This window comes from Haplochromis burtoni, unplaced genomic scaffold (genome assembly GCF_018398535.1).
Source record: "Haplochromis burtoni strain Fernald_Lab_line unplaced genomic scaffold, NCSU_Asbu1 Contig_140, whole genome shotgun sequence".
NCBI lineage: Eukaryota > Metazoa > Chordata > Actinopteri > Cichliformes > Cichlidae > Haplochromis > Haplochromis burtoni.
In genome coordinates, this window is record NW_024582501.1 from 373,231 (window position 1) to 389,466 (window position 16,236).

At 41.4% G+C, this 16,236-nt stretch overlaps 3 protein-coding genes across 9 annotated transcripts in view; all 3 read right to left on the reverse strand.

The window, feature by feature from the left end:
* Positions 1–7,108, reverse strand: part of LOC102312010 (adhesion G protein-coupled receptor L1) — a 28,484-nt gene extending 21,376 nt beyond the window's left edge. For all 5 annotated transcript variants that reach the window (XM_005931348.3, XM_005931346.3, XM_005931345.3 and 2 more), the window contains exon 1: positions 5,409–7,108. The gene's annotated coding sequence lies outside the window, so the exon portion shown is untranslated. The remainder of the gene's footprint in view (positions 1–5,408) is intronic.
* Positions 7,109–7,198: 90 nt separating this feature from the next.
* On the reverse strand, positions 7,199–9,186 carry LOC102313175 (nucleoredoxin like 1). Of its 3 annotated transcripts, none has more exons than XM_005931350.2 (4): positions 9,100–9,186; positions 8,483–8,730; positions 8,148–8,237; positions 7,199–8,067 (listed from the first exon to the last, which is right to left on the reverse strand). In XM_005931350.2, the coding sequence occupies exons 2-4, from the start codon at positions 8,716–8,718 to the stop codon at positions 7,689–7,691; spliced, it is 705 nt and encodes a 234-aa protein (XP_005931412.1). In that variant the 5' UTR covers positions 8,719–8,730; positions 9,100–9,186; the 3' UTR covers positions 7,199–7,688. The 3 variants fall into 3 exon arrangements, with proteins under 3 accessions (XP_005931412.1, XP_005931411.1, XP_005931413.1); XM_005931349.3 differs by having other exon boundaries at positions 9,017–9,185; XM_005931351.3 differs by having other exon boundaries at positions 7,199–8,046; positions 9,017–9,182.
* Positions 9,187–9,471: 285 nt separating this feature from the next.
* On the reverse strand, positions 9,472–15,167 carry LOC102310568 (nucleoredoxin-like protein 1). The gene is made up of 4 exons (XM_005931340.2): positions 14,246–15,167; positions 12,178–12,448; positions 11,983–12,072; positions 9,472–11,858 (listed from the first exon to the last, which is right to left on the reverse strand). Exons 2-4 carry the CDS (start codon positions 12,411–12,413, stop codon positions 11,489–11,491), a joined length of 696 nt encoding a protein of 231 aa, XP_005931402.1. The 5' UTR covers positions 12,414–12,448; positions 14,246–15,167; the 3' UTR covers positions 9,472–11,488.
* Positions 15,168–16,236: the final 1,069 nt, after the last annotated feature.

A 16,236-nucleotide genomic window follows, 5' to 3' on the forward strand; every position in this document is an offset into this window, starting at 1 on the left:
CACACATAGATGCAGAGTAAGTAGAGCAAGGACACTGATGGCCCTTGACAAAGCCACACACCCGGTTCCCCCTGTTTGCACCACCATGCTTACTGCCTACAACCAAAATCCTGCCCCGGGGAAGCGGCCGGCCTACTTGAAGTGGCAGCTATCTCTAAGTGAGTGTATGAACATAATGCTTAGAGTGAAAAAAATTACACAGGCGCACACATTAACGTGCATGCTGTGAATACACCCAACCATTTACAAAGAATATACACAGAGAAAATTCGTTTGCATGTTTTGCTGGACGATTTCATGAAATAAAAGTATTCTCAGTTCATCATTTTACACACAGCTACACAGCAGTGTAGCTTTACAATGATAGCTGTTACAAGAATTTAGGCGTGACATCTAAATTCTTGTAGTTTAGACGGTAATCACACAATTCTGCATCACACAGATCCTTAAGAAGGTGAGTAGCCTGTTGTAGAAATAATGTAAAAATCAAGTTACGTACACTCACGTGCAGAGGCCATACAATCAACAGAGGGCGAGATAGAAAGAGAGACTAACCTCCCTCTCTTTGGTCACAGAGCAATCAGTGCCTGAGGGTAGATCACTATGAAGCACAAAGTGACAAAGCAGCCTTGTAGCACTATGCTCTTAATGGATGAATGAATGTGTGTTTGTATGTGTGTGATGGAGAGGAGAGACTAATTAAGAGGTGTGGAGGAGAGACATAGATTAGTCTTCCAACAGAAACCCTGAAAGGTTTATTGGCTGAAAGACTTTTTAATAACAAGAGTGGGAGAATTTTCTTGTCGCTATGGATAATATTTAAGAATCAAAACACACTACAGTGCCTTGTGCAACTGCCAGTTTCGGACCATTGACCTCTACATTTCCCAGAGGGCTGAGGCCTACATGCTGCAGTCAAAGCCACTTATGGGGTTTTAGAGCCTGTATGTTTGTCTGGTCGATGTCTGACTCCTGGGACTAGAGGTGTCGCATTCCCCTACATGTATGAGGGTACACACAAAATATGGTAGTAACTAGCATATCAAGCCAAATTTTTCTTTTATTTTCTGTCGTATTTGTTATTTTTATGATTTTAACCCCTACTTTATATATATCTGGAATACTAGCAGGTATTAATTAATCCCACAGAAGGCCAAAAAGACTCCCTGGTGTCTCGTTCTGTGCCACATTTTTTAAGAGGTGCAGGCCGGGATCTCTTACAAAAGAAAGTTTTTGCACAAAAAGTAATTGGGTTTTCTCTCACTTAAAGAATTGAGTCTTTGCTAAAGACTGCAGGAAGACTGATTAAACATTGATAGGTTTCCTCACATATTTATCACAACTGTAATCCTGCCTTCAGCACACACTCCCTGAGCTAAAAGCACACCATGCATTTGTGCTCTTTAAGCATTTTCTCCGTATCAGAAACTCTCCAGAATTGTACGGGTTTGCTCATTAATCATTCTTTTGTTTTTACCTGATCAGTGCGAAGCATAATAGCTGAAATCTGTTACTGTCACATTTAAGATTATTGCCCAATCTGAATCTTTCTTAAAGCACATAATTTACTTAAGTCTGTCTTCAAATAATACTTTTATTTTTTTAAAAAAAGGCATTACAACTGTATCTGCTTTCCATAAGTGGACGTAAAATAAAAATAAAAACTTCTTAATATGACAAAATCCAAAGGAATTGCCTGATTGGTTGATTTTAAAATTAGTCGAAGTTTATATATAGCCTCCCTGTAAAAAAACAAACAAATCCACTGTCCACGCCAGTAAGAGGTGGGCGGAAACCAATCTCAGACCAACAAGGTGTACCTGTGCAGCATTCATGTCAAGTGGGTTGCACGGTGGAGGTGGAAAGATTCTTATGCCAATGAGTTGCAAGCTTTCATGACAGCTGTATGAGTGGATCATGTTTTTTTTTTAAACTATGTATAAAATTGCATTGACAGTGTACAATTCTGTGCATTAAATACGGGTGGATGGCAGATTTTGGCTGCTTTGAGGAGTCCGTGTTCGTTTTTACAGGCACTTTTACTTTTGTCACGGTCCATGTGTCTGCCCAGTCAACCCAGTAAGGCCACATGTGTTTTTTGTTTTTGTTTTTGCTCTCTCTCTCTCTCTCTCTCTCTCTCCTGTGTTCGCTCTGCCTGGGCGGAGCTCATTGCGGGCTCCCCCCCCCTTTGGCCCACGCACCTGGGAGCAATCACACACCTGCGGCCCATCATCCTGCTTTCCTGACTGCTAGTTAAGATGGCGGCTCAGTGTTTCTCGTCGCTGGACCGTTTTGCGACACATGTTGGTGTAGCCCCGGCTGACTAATATCTCGTGTCTTCATAGTGACTCCCTTGCGGTGGTTATCTCTCGTCTTGTGTATGTAGATGCCTGGACCCGTCCCTTGAACCTCTTTGGATTTCAGAGCGCGAGTGTTTGGATGAGCGCAGTGGCGCGTGTTGGAGCGTGTTGAAGATTGGAGCGAGTGGGCGCACGAGCGAACGGAGTGTGGACCTACGAGCGTGTGTAGAGTGTTTTCCCTTCCTGCCCCGTGAACCCCTGGAGCCACGTTCATTCCCCTCATATTTTGTGTATAGTTCACCGGCTGTTGTTTGCTTCAGCTTCAGTCAGGGTTCCGTCAACGCTGACAACTTAAAGTACCGACGAACATAGTTTATAGCAGCATGTGATTTTTGTAATAACAATTTAGATATCGGCTTGAACCGCAATGATAAGTCGATCATCAGAAAAATAACTTTTTTTTTTCAAAAAAATATCTAAATAATTATTTCAGGTTTTATCTTTCTGATGCTTTCCTTTGTTTTAACCCTGTGAAAATGTTGTGTTTTCAGAAGACCTACAGGCTCATGTTCAGCACATGTTAATATTTGTTTGGAAAACAGTTGTGCTGATGTTGCAAAGTCTTGGCACATCAGATCTCTTGACAGTTTGCAGAGGCCTAATATTAGATGATCTGTTAATGTTTCATGGCCAATAGTTTCTAGGAAAGCAGGGAGTTCCAGCCAGACACAACTGGCTCAGAATAATGTTCGCCTGCTCGAAAGAATTGAAAGTGACATCTGTGTTCATTTAGATCTTCTCAACATCTAATGAACATTTTATACTTTCTTCAAAGTCTTCTTTCTCAATTTAGGAGGTATTTCCCTGACACATAACAAGAAAATGTGCAGTGACTTTTTAGCACAGATTTGGATTTTTGCCATCACATTTCATATCTTTAAGTTTCTTATTTTAGGGGTTTTAACTTGCTGCATTAACTGAAAATAAAAAAAAATATTCCCGTCTGTCATATTTGATCTATAAACAGCTTTTCAAACCTTGTCAAATCTATCTGAAATTATATCGCATTATGTATCGATACAGCTGTACAGCAAACACACACACACTCACATATGTGAGTAACATACGTATATGTGTTCATAATTTAAAGTGTGTTTAAGTATGCAAGTGATCCTTTAAACTTAAGAAAATGTGGCATTGCTCCCAGTTGTATGTCAGCATAACCTGCTCCGATAATGTGAGCTGCTGGAAAATGTCATCAGAACAAACTCGCAGAGTAAAATACAGGATTGCGGTTTGGATTTTAAAATGTCACATGGCTTGGAAAAGGCCTTTACGCCACTAGATCATCAACTGAAGTACGAGAGAACAGAGCAGTCTGGACAGAAGGGAGGGAAAAAGGGTTTATTAATAAAATATTTTAGCAAAATAGCAATATTAGGTACAGTGATATGGCAAAAATTTGTCTCCTCGCAGAGATTTTGTCAGACCGTGTACATTAAAATCACTTGACTAAGCAAAAGCATACGCACATATCTGCATGTCAGCTTTACAGATTATGTACGATTTCTTTTTCGTGTTTAAACATAACCCCTGGAAAAAATTAGCATAGTTAAATACGTCTCATTATTTGTTCCACAGTCTGACTTGGAACTGTAACAGAATATTAATTAGCTGCTCTTTTGACATTGGTAAATTTAAATGATTTTTACACGCCAAAGTGTCTGCCCCTTATCTTTGTCATATAAAAATCCAAACAGATGTCTGTTCTCATATCATGATATTGATATTACACTGATATATCCGCCCACAGCTCTGCACAGGCTTGCATAAAATGCTCACAGCACAAACGGGGAGACTGACTCAGTGTGTCTGACTGATTCAAGGAGACGTGAGAGGAACCTGTTCGAGGTGGTCCGAACAGAAAGAGACAAATATGGTGCATTTTACAAGTCAAATGACAGAAAACCCATCCAACTTGTGTGTGCGCATGTATGTGTGTGTCTGAGTGGTTTAAGCAAATCACTGTGTCCTTTCTTTTTACTCCACAGTAGTTGATGTAAATGATCCCTACATGGAAACAAACCTCATTACCTTTGTTTTCTCTTTCTCATCCAACACACAGTGCGGACGCACACACACACACACACACACACAAACAGAAAGGAGTCACCGCTCTAAAATCTGGGTTCACAGATAGTTCTCTATATTAATGAGCTCTTTTTCAATGTTTTTGTATCTATAATTAATAGGACACAAACGATGTCTTTGCACACCCTTGGCTACAAATGAATCAGGGATTGAGTCTGACAGTAGAGCAGGAGTCCTGTCACCCACTGAGCTCTTCCTCCATCTATTCCCTTAGCCTTTCTCCCCTTTCATTCACCTCCTTTGTCCTCTGCATCTCTCTATCGCTCCGTCTCTCTTTCTCACAGTCACTCCAGTCTCTCCGCCTGGCCTCCTCCACTGACCCAGTCCTCTCTTTCCCTCTCTGAAATATTGATAGTGGACTCTCACTCACTCGCTCTGCTACCTCTCTTCATCTCTTTCTCTTTTCTCCTCATGTTCCCATCTGTGGTGAATCAGCAAACCAAACCCGCATTAAAACCCCTTTTGTGTGTATGTGTGTGTGTGTGCGTGTGTTTTACATCACTGCTCACTGCAGCACACATGACGCTGCAACCAAAGGTGTGTGTTAATGAACACAAATCACACCACCCATGACAGATCCCTCTGGCGTTCCAGTCTGGGACACCCTATCACAACACTTTTTCCCCTCTCTGATCTCCAAAGACGGGTAATCACGTGCCTATGAATATTTCACAACACTCATGGCTACTACTGACCAAGCTTTAATGGCAGCCAGCGTTAAAAACCCCAGCACAGCAGCGCATGGGATCCATGTCCACTCAGTGATCAAATGGCCCTTGGCAGCAGCAGAAGCAGAAGCAATACCAATGAAAGAAGCGGGGCACCTGTGCTGTCCTCTGGGGCATTGATCATATATGTGCGATTGTGCGTGTGAACGAGAGAGAGAGAGAGAGAGAGAGAGAGAGAGAGAGAGAGGAGGGGCGGAGTGCATCCTCATAGCCTATATCCATATCTTACCGTCAATCCTCCAGTTTCCCTCGTCCTCCTCCTCCTCCTCGCTCACTGCGTCTCCCGCATCCCGTCTCTCCGCGCCCTCACCCACAGTACTCTCCTCCCTTTCTCCCGCTCCGCTGCGCCCGATGCATTAAAAAAAATTTAATACTCAATGGGGAATTAGTGGAGGGCGAGACCTGGTGGGCTATACGACAGTCATTAGCGTGATTTGTCCAGCAACAACTGGGCGTCCTCCGCCTGTGATCAGTGCGAGAGGCAGGGTTTTGCTCTGCTGGACCTCACACCCTCCCTCCGTCCTGTAGAGGCTCGATGTCTTCCCGCTGTGCTGTGTGACTGTGCGTCACGTTGGTATCATAATTCCCACGGGTTTCATGCCCAGAAATGATGCGGGCTATAGGCCTTATAGCCCCGATGGATGAAGGGAGGGAAATAAACGGGCACACACGAAAACAATAATTAGGCGCAAATTAACGCACAAACCTCGACCGCTCTGAGCCCCTCCGTCGATTTCTACGGCTCGCCGAGCTCAGCTGTCGTTTGTCATTGTTGATCGTACGCCTCCGATGCCGTTCATTAGGTACATCCTTGCATTTAATGGAAAATAACGTCGACGTGATAACAGCCGCTTTGCATATCCTTGAAGAATCGTGATGGGGTGCAGCGGCACATCAGGACGGATATGGAGAAATGTCAGGCTTTAAAAAAAATAGGGGGAAAAAAAGCAAGAATCGCGTTATAAAATAATACTGGGGTTAAAGGGGGGAAGGAAAAGACAACAGCTGGACGGTCAGGAAAGATACAGTTTCCCGTTCCTGGCCTCGCCTTGCATCCGTCCGTCTCTCTTCTTCTCTCTCTCCATCCGCTGGTCCGCTTGTTGCGCGTTCTGCAATCGAGAGCGCGCAACGCGTCTGCGCTTCTGCGTGTGTGCACGTTTGTTTATGCGTGCGCGTGTGTACTTGTGCAGAGAGAGTGGCGGGGTTGGGGGGGCTTCGGCTATATTGTCAAGGTTTGTCTGAGTGAGCAAAGCTGCTGTGTAGGCAAAAGCAACGGAATATGAAACACACAGCGGCTTGTGTTTATTCAGGCATCTGTCTCCTTTTACAGGTCCGACCAGCTCCGATGTAAGTTTAGCATTTACAGTTCTGTGACCACATCATGGTGAAAGGGGAGATGAGCTGTTTGTTAGCTACCCTGTGCTGCACAGTGCACAGACATTTGTGCAGCACTGCTAGAAAATATGACCTATTTGTCAATCTGGCTGTAATGTTAGAGCTTTGTTATAAATCATCATGTCTCTGCCTTTTCTAAAGCACATCAATCCATAGCAATCAAACCTGATGACACCTGATGATACTCTGGCTTCCTTCTCTGTCTCTGAGATGCATTTCAACCCCAGTGCTGCTGCTGTGATTACTGTGATTACTGTCATTCTGCCTTAGCTTTTTGTACTTGTATTTTAGAAGTACTGGCAGCATGTAGTTAAGGCATGGGTCACTTAGAGGATATAGAGGAAGGAAGAAAATGTCACAAAGAGAAGGAACTGTTGCAAAGGAAGATCTTGCCTGATCACTCGAAAGCTTCATCAGATTAGCCTGCATGCGCAAGGAAGTGTGCAAAGCCTGGATGTGGTCTTCATTATGTGAGAAGATGATTTACAGTCAAAGTAGCTCAATGATAGTGTAGTAAAGCCAGTTTCTCCATGATTTCACTTGACTCCTGTTGAATAGCTCTGATTGCTGCTTGTGTAGTCTGTAAAGTGCAGCTAGACTTCACAAACACTCAAAGCAAAACAGTCACTAACAAAATTATTTTAATGGCGCTGAATAATTCATTGATTTCAGATTATGCATGGTGTGTTTTGATTGGACGCACAAATTATCATTTTAAAAAAAGTGCATTACAGAGCCGTGTTGTTGAGAATGGAGAAATGGTTATAATCATCTCCAGTGTGTAATAAAACAAGCCGTAATGGCAAGACTTGGCTCAGACCAAACCTTGTCTCGACTGTATACTTGGCAGCATTCAGAGACATCAAATACAGCCAAATCAAAGCAGCTGTCAGTGTTCCTGCAGATAGTGTTATATTTCTTTTTGTTGTTTGCTGCCCACATACTGTACACTGGAGCTGTTGTGGACCACGATCTTTGTACCACTGAAGCAAAGCCAGTCACAATAAGGTCAGCTTCACATTTCTACTGAAATATCTGCGATATTTTTTGCTGTGAAGGACAGCAGCAAGTTTTAGGCAAATCAGCAGTGTTTTTCTCCCGTTCTTGCTCTCCATCACCATGGTGATCCCCCTCCTTCCTTGTCGCCCGCTCCTCCATCCGCCTCCACACCTTCATCTCCACCTCCACCCCACCCCTTTCGCTTTTTCTTCTTCTTTTTCTTCTTTTCATCTTCCACCTTATACTTCAGTCTTCTCACAGGGTCGCTGAAGCTGCGCATGGACTTCTCCTCAAAGTCCTCTTTGTTCATGAAGTTCCTGTCAATGAGCTCTGCTGCCTCCTGCCAGTTGTGGTAGCAGTCTGTTCCAAGGCGGAGTATCTCATCCACGGCGTTAGGGATGAGGATGGAGCAGTCGGGACGCAGCACCAACACTGTGGGCACCTCCTCCACGTTAAACATAGCCTCCAGCTCCCTGCGGAAACACACACACACACTAGCATAGAGCTAATGGATTTACATTACCATCACCCACTAGCAGGTTATATACACTTCTAACTGGCTAATCTCACACACCTCCTGTAGGGGTCCTCATAGGCCAGGAACAGGCACCTTTTGGGGAGCTCTTTGAGGAAACCTTCTTGCTCTTCCTCTGACTGGTCCAAACTAGAGAGTGAAAGGGATATGCTCCAGTAAAAATTACTCCCAATGTCATTTTTCTTGCGGTTCTTATTTCTTAAAGGAAATTCATACATGCATTACGCAAGTGCACATACGTGCATGCAGTTTAATTTTTACATTCGAGCTAGAGACAAGGTTAGTTTAATAAAGTAACAGAGGAGAAAATCTATTCCAGTGTTAGATGCTACAGTTCTAATAAACACCTATATGTGTGCCTCTGTGTGTTTTACCTAATGTACAGGAGAACCAGCTGAGCAGCACGATCCACGTAGAACTCATCTGTCAACTGTTTGTAGAAGTCAGAGAGCGTGGGCGCAAACTGCCTGCAGGTCTCACACGTAGCAGAAGCAAAGAAGAGCATCAGGATTCGGTTCTGCAGGCGCATGATGATCTCACGCTCTGTGTCCAGCTCATCTTGGTCCTTGTTGTTCTTTAACAGGACCCGGTCAATGAATAAGTCCACCATGATGAAGGGGTGCTACAAAGGGAAAAGCAAAGCTACTAATATGCTTTGGATTAATCAAGAAAGAGTAGGCACATCACCGCTAATCATGATAGCTCAAACCATGTAGCATAACACACATTAGAATATTAAAGGCTTCACAATAGCAGTAAAAAGTCTTGACATTTGGAAATATTTATCTGGGCGATTTTAATGGCTTTGCCTTGTGTTTCACTGTATGTTTCTACTCTCCCAAATCGATTACAGTAATCATATATAATCTCGCTTGCTGTTAAATCGGATAATCCTCACAGTTGCTTACCTCTAACAAATATTATCTCTCCTTGAGGCAGCAAATCCAAAAAGAAAATAGCCTTCAAAATCTAGCCTTATATTTCTTTTCACCTCTTCCTTTATCACACTAGAATCACTTCCCAGTCTGCCAGTTCGTATCGCATTCCCTCATTCGCCTTCACCTTGGTGGCAGTAGCTGCTCACTACCTCTTCTTTTGTGTCCCTGCTCTCCACCTCCCCTCATATGTCTGGGAGGGAGGGATTGAAAGACAAGGTGACAGAGGGACAAGGAACATGAAGTGCTCGCACTGATGGTGTGTGTATGTGAAAGCAGTGACTGAACAATCAAGTCTGTCTGAATAAAGAGCGAAGAAATTACAGAATGAGAGACATGCTTAAAAGAAGAAAAAGAACCTTAATGAAGTGAGCCACTGTGAGACCTTTAATATTCAGTAATTAATGGAATAGCAGAGCCGCAGGGAATATGTGCGTAGTGATAGTTTGATTTGCTCTACTGGGAACACTACAATATGGCCATGAAAGCACAGCAGTGATACAGACACTGTTTATATTAAAAGAATAGAGAATTTAATGATTTTGGAGAGCATACAATTCACATTTAACTATGCAATAACAAAGTGCAAACTCTGAGGAGACGTAGTTAATAAAGAATAGTAAAGACAAATAACAGTGTTATGAAAGTAAATAACACACTGACAAGACATTAATTTCAGTTACAAAACAAGCAGGCGCCAGCACCTAAATGTAGCCAAAAAATGCAATTACATGTATATTTTTAGGTTTTTTTTGCCCAAATATTATTCAAAAAAACAGTGTGGTTGAAAATAGTTGCCTGTTTACATATCCAGCAGATATCAGTCTCTGTATCTGATTAATTTAAGCCTGTTACCTGTTTTTAGCATTCACTTTTGTCTCCCCTCCCCAGTGAGAAAATATTATATCTTGACTGTTAGCTGCAGAAAGCTGGACTTTTTTCTCCAGCTAATTTCTCGTCTTGTTTCTTTATCGTGCTGAGCAGCACACGTACATTCCACTGATTATTAGCTCAGAAAACAGCTGCCTGATGCTGCTGGAAATGGAGCTGATATGTCTTGAATTACTTTGCCAGAAGAATTATATTGTCAGTAGAAAGGGTAAAGAAGAGGGAAGAAAGTCTGTAGAGTTGCACAGCTGGAGTAGCCAGTATACACGTGAGTCCTCTCTTGCTATACACAGTAATTTGATCCTAAGTCAATAAGAAGGTATTGATTTGTAGAGCTTTAGACTGGAATCCTGGGGATCGATACTCACACATTTAGTCAGGATTGGTTTGTACATGTTTGTGTTTTCTGAATAAAAACAGTGGCATCTCTTGTGGTAGTGAATATCACCAACTGAATAGTAGCAACAAAATATAAAGAAAAGAAAAAACACCATCAACATATACAGTAGGTATCCACAACAACAGATGAGCAGTAATAGTAGATGTTAGTTTCAAACAGTCTGCTTTATAGCCTACATCTGCTCTCTGCTTGTTTTGGGGTTTTTTAAGAAAAGGAAATTTGTTTTCATCTTATGCAACATTAAAGTGAGTCTCAAAATGGTTAATAAAAAGAAGCGCAACAGATTATTCTTGTTCTAGGAAATGAAGGCTATTCCACTCAGGAAATTAACAAAAAAACAAAACAAAACTGTATTGTTCCCTACAATGGCATGCACCAACCTAACCCTACAAAGAAGATCCCAAGCTGGTTCTAACTTGATTAGAAAGAGAAGCTGGAAGCCAGAGTGCAAAACTGTGCAAGACAACAACTGCATCAGAGTCTTTGGCTTGAGAAAAAACACCTCACAGAGCCAGATTGTGCTGGTTTGTAAAATGATTAGTGGACACAGTATGAAAAAATCTATCTATCTATCTATCTATCTATCTATCTATCTATCTATCTATCTATCTATCTATCTATCTATCTATCTATCTATCTATCTATCTATATATGGCACACCAAGAAAAACTGGTAAAATAAACTTTAATTCAAAAACAAAGACTGATGGTTGTTGAAAAAACAGTTCCCGGTTATTATTCATACATCCATCCATCTTCTCACTGGTATCCAAATTCAGGGTCATGAGGGGGCTGTAGCCAGTCCCAGCTATAACAGGGTACACCCTGGACAGGTCAGCAATTTATTGCACAGCTAACGCATAGAGACAGGCAACCATCCACACTCACAGGGAATTTAGATTCACAAATTAATCTAAACCCACTCATGTCTTTGGAGTGTGGGAGAAAGCCAGACCACCCAAACACAGAGAGAGCATGCAAGCTCTACATAAATTCATAATCATAAATTCCTGATTATGAATTAAAGCAGTTAATCTTGATAACATTTCTGATCAATTTTCTGGAACAGCAGATAAAAATTTCTTTCTAAAACAAAAATATTTCTCCTAAATGTCTGAGTGATAACATACAGAATATATTATATGATATATGTTTTCCTCATCTTATCCTCCAGGTATTGTTATCTCCCTCATTTCTCTTGGTATCCCATGCTCCATCTTTCTCCTCTTCATTTCCATCTTTTCCCTTCCCCCATAACTTCCACCATCTCTTTTTGCGTTTGTCGTCCTCTGTCTTGTACTTGAGCCTCCTCACAGGGTCAGTGGCACTGCGCAAGTTAAGGTTGTCAAACTCCTCGTTGAGCATGAAGCTCCTTTCAACAAGCTCGGCCGATTCCTGCCAGTTTTGGAAACAGTCACAGCCGAAACGACAGATGTCCCGCACAGCGTTTGGAGAGAGGACAGAGCCGTCGGGACGCAGGACCACTATTGTTGGTACATCCTTCACTTTAAACATGGTCTGCAGTTCCCTGAAAAACAGAAATAGACTGGCATGAAAATATACTCTAATTTTGTACAAAGAGTGATGTGGTCCTCCAGACTTGGTGCACTGACAAACAGCTTAAATATATGCACATATATTTAAACACTCACTTCCTGTACGGGTCCTCAAAGGCCAGAAACAGAACCTTTTTGTGCAGCTCTTTGAGGAAATTTTCCTGTTTCTCTTCTGATTGGTCCAAACTAGAGAGAGAGAAATCTGGAAATCTCAAAACTGATCAAATAGATATATTTATGTAACTGCATATGTATAAGACAGATATATAGATTAAAAAAAGATGTGGGAACCTGATGTAGATAAGTGCGAGCAGTTTCGGGTATTCGATGTATGCTGGATCTTTCAGTCTCTTAAAGAAGTCGTTCAGAACAGGCACAAACTCCAGGCACTTTTCACATTCAGCAGATGCAAAGAGCAGCATGACGATGCGATTTTCAAGAATCCCCATGATCTCACGCTCAGTGTTGAGTTCGTCTTGGTCCCAGTTGTTCTCGATGAGAACTCGGTTTAGGAAAAGGTCAACCATGATGAAAGACAGGAATGTAAAAGGATAAAGGCCCTCTGTGGAAACAAGGAGGGTTAGATGAAGTTTAGTTAGATTAGTTTTATGTACATACGTTCAACAATATGCATGTGTGGTGGCTTGTACAGCACAGTCCTGAAATAATGACTTTTTTTTTCCCTATCTGTTGCATCCATAAATGTTTCATTTTGCAAACTGTGATTGAGGCTGACATTAGTGTGAAACCCCTGAGACCCTGTGTAGTCACAGGGCATTGAATTTCAGGTTTTCAGTACTTCACTCTGCTCAATAAAGTGTTTTATACTTTGTAGACGTCACTGTTTTGTGCAGTAAAATGAACCCATTGTCCACACTTGAGGACACACTTTTCATAGGTAATGTTTTGTTTTTAGACCTGTCAGGTCCAACTGATCCCAAATAGCTACGAGAAATTGAAAATCCATCCAAAACAAGAGCTGAGGTCTCAGGATGTTAAATCTGAAATATTTTAGTGTCTTGTGACTTTCAACAAATATGCACGACAAAATAAGCAAGAATCAAGTTTGGAGTGTCTGTGACATTTTGGGTGCACTTACAGGTGAATCCAGAGCATTGCTACTGCCCACGCAAAACAAAAAACAGTCAAAACAAGTTTGACAGATTATTTGTGCTCATGTTGGATTCCATCAGCATCAAAGAATAATTAGGAACATCTGCTTCAGGGCCTTTAAAGCTTAAAAAATGCTAGAACCATTTTTCAAAATGTCACTGCTTTGGTGTTTTAGAGGTACAATCTGTAGACAGTGGTTACATCTATCTTGAACAAATTACTTTTGTTTACACAAAAAGTTTTTTGATTTTTTTTTTTCGAGGGGGGGAATTTCAAACAAAGCATGAGCTGAGTCACTATTGCATCCTACTGTGACCGAATAGCAAATGGTAATTTACATGAAAATAATGAATGATTACCCCACACTGGTGTATAAAAAATTGATCCAGAGGGACCGATACCACATTTTGTTCTTAATCATGACGATTTAGCAGAAGGAAAGCAGCAGTTCCAATTATTTTGTCAAAAATTATTTCAGTTTGGCCAGTTATTAGGATGCCACCATTACGAACCAGCAGGCCAGGTCCCTAAATTGGGAGTAATTGTTTGATAAATGCTGGTTCCTTTTAAAGGAGCAAATTTTAAGATTTATAAAAAAAATTTAAAAAAGGAAACTTCCTGTTGTCCCATTGAAACACGGTAATTTGACAAACTGACAATACAACAGCCCAGCTAGAACGAGTTAGTCAGTATGAATAAAGGTTTTATGAAATGGTGTTTTCCAAGAGCCAACTTATGATTCAGAACAAACAAAAAAAAGACCCATAAGAGATAAATTTCAGATATAGAAATACAGTTCAGGCCAAAAAGCTAAGAAATATGCTTTATCTGTCTTGCCCAGCCTGTATTTCTGTTGCAGAAGTTGCTGCTGGCTGTGAATTGACAGCGATAACCTCACAAATTAGATTTGGCTCTGTGGCTTTGAGCTGTGCCAGATCTATTTGAGACTACCATTCTGCACTGAAACGTCCGAGGCTAATGTAGGAGAAATACATCTGAAATTGAGCAGCTCTGGACCTTACCTGGAAAAAAAAAGAGGATTTACTGTAAGGCTTAGAAAGGTCAAAACTTAAATCTTACATTTGGAAAAGTTATTTCACAATAATCTGCTTCACTTTTCGAAGCTGATCAATAGCTCCTGATATACACTAGCAAGACTGCCGTGTCTTGTTAGAAGCTAATTTAATAGGCCATCAATCTTTGTACGTGCAGTTGCAGCTAAATATACACAAGTAATTTACCTCACCTTGAAACTCCTCGGCTCTCACAAAAAAAAAACAGAGGGAATCCAGATTTTCTCCTGTCTTTCAAGACATTATATTATTTCATATGCCTTTTCCCCCTCTTCCTTTAAATCCTGTGAAGCTTGTTATTTTAGTGGCACCTTTCACTGTGTCTTCACCCCTTTCTCTGTAATTTGTTCACCCTGCACTCTGTGGTCCTCTAAGGGAGATTACAGATAGCTGGAGGTGTGGCAGTGCTGTAATTGAGGGGCAGAGGATGTGTGTGTATGTGAGTGTGCCCTAAAACACCAGCTAAACACTAGAAATCTTATTACTTAAAGACAAGAAGGGAGCGAGTAAAGGAGGGATGGAAAAAGAAGACAAATTGGATTGCAAAGGTAGGATGGGCTTGTTTCAATCTTCCCTTCGCAGCTTAATTTGCTGGCTCGAGTCTGATATCACCCATTAAGCCATCAAAGCATAATACTGATTCTTTTGTATCCTGTTTTTAAGGCTGATTTAACAGGCAGGGTGCAGAATTAACTGAGAGAGTGAATAGTTTTGAGCCTGGTTCCGGTGAACTCCAAGCTGTGCTGTAGGAAAGTGCTTAGCGAGCTGCAGAGGCACTTGCAGAAAGTACCCGGGTTAATCTCAGGGAGAGGGTTGAGGTAAATATAGAGAGAGAGGGAGAGAGCCCTAATAGGATTAGTCTGAGTCACACAGACATGCGTCACTGCACATGAATGCACAAAAACACGCACACATGCATACGCTCCTTTGAATAATACATGCTTTGGATATGTGACCAAATGCACACAACACATGCTGAAGTTTTTTTTATTTTTTTTTTAGGTGAGCCTAGAAGCATGGCTGTACTGTACAGGTGTCGATGTAAGTCAGTTATGCTTCTCTTATCATGAACTGTAATGTTTGAGTGCAAGAGATCTCAGACCGATCTCAGACATGTGGTGAAAGCATCATCTAAGAAATTAGTATACCTGAGGTTATCCATGAAGTGGGTCTGGCAGTTGGTGGAAATGGCCCTCTGGCAGTGTGTTTGAGTGTGATTGCAAGTGATATCAAAGTGGATGTACACTGTTACAGTGGTGGATGCTGATTTTTGGCCAAACATTCAAGTAAAGAGGTGAGGATATGTTGAGGTAATCTATGTGAGTCAAAAGCTCAGACTTCAGAATGCTCCAAGCACTCATATTACAACAAATCGTTCCTAAAATTGGCTCCATTTGATGTAAATAAGGGGGGATAACCCTAATATGGTCACAGCAGCTACAGCTCCCACCACCTGTTCAAGTCTTTTGATTGCAAGAGGCTGCCAATCAAACAAATATTTGCTTAAAAGAAATAATGGATGAACTGATGTGCTACACCAAAGCCTACTGTAACATAAACATGGATTATTGTGAACTGTTAATCATGCAAAGCTACTCTCGCAGAGGTCAAGACTAAAAATGTCTCCCTTGAGTATAATTTCTTTAACTAATTAAATGTTTTTGTTCTAATCCAACAACAAACTCTTGATCTCAGATGCAAATATCATGAAACTGTAGGGCAGTCGGTGTAGAACGAGCACGCTTCACTGGTCAGCAATGAGTAAGCCATAATGAGTATAAACACAATGAATGGGGAGAGGTAATGGTGGCTTGCTGTAACCAGAGCTTAGCATTATGTAGTTACAGGGCAGGCAAACACCAGTGGGCACTAATTAAATAACATTCATGTCTGTGCTTAAATAAAACTGTAGTGTGCCAATAAAGGAGGCAAAGCAGATACTTTGATATTTTAGCCACTGCAGCTTTAACCACAGCCGGCAGCGTGTCAGTGCTTCCATGTACATTTAACTGAGCTTTGAGGTGCTGATGCTCTAGCGTTTCCCTGTTTCAGCCTAACTTAAATCCAGTGGAGAAAAAATGTCAACCAACCAATCCTTTCATATCAAAGGCGTTAGTCATCCTTTGGTAAAAACAAAGCAAAAAAGACACACTTTGAAAACACA

Coding starts and splice junctions, on each gene's coding strand:
- LOC102313175 (XM_005931350.2), bottom strand. CDS start 8,718: ATGGTGGACTTATTCATTGACCGGGTCCTGTTAAAGAACAACAAGGAC. Junction 8,238..8,482: donor CTGGTTCTCCTGTACATTAG/GTAAAACACACA, acceptor TTCACTCTCTAG/TTTGGACCAGTCAGAGGAAG. Junction 8,068..8,147: donor TATGAGGACCCCTACAGGAG/GTGTGTGAGATT, acceptor GCTCTATGCTAG/TGTGTGTGTGTGTTTCCGCA.
- LOC102310568 (XM_005931340.2), bottom strand. CDS start 12,413: ATGGTTGACCTTTTCCTAAACCGAGTTCTCATCGAGAACAACTGGGAC. Junction 12,073..12,177: donor CTCGCACTTATCTACATCAG/GTTCCCACATCT, acceptor CTCTCTCTCTAG/TTTGGACCAATCAGAAGAGA. Junction 11,859..11,982: donor TTTGAGGACCCGTACAGGAA/GTGAGTGTTTAA, acceptor TCTGTTTTTCAG/GGAACTGCAGACCATGTTTA.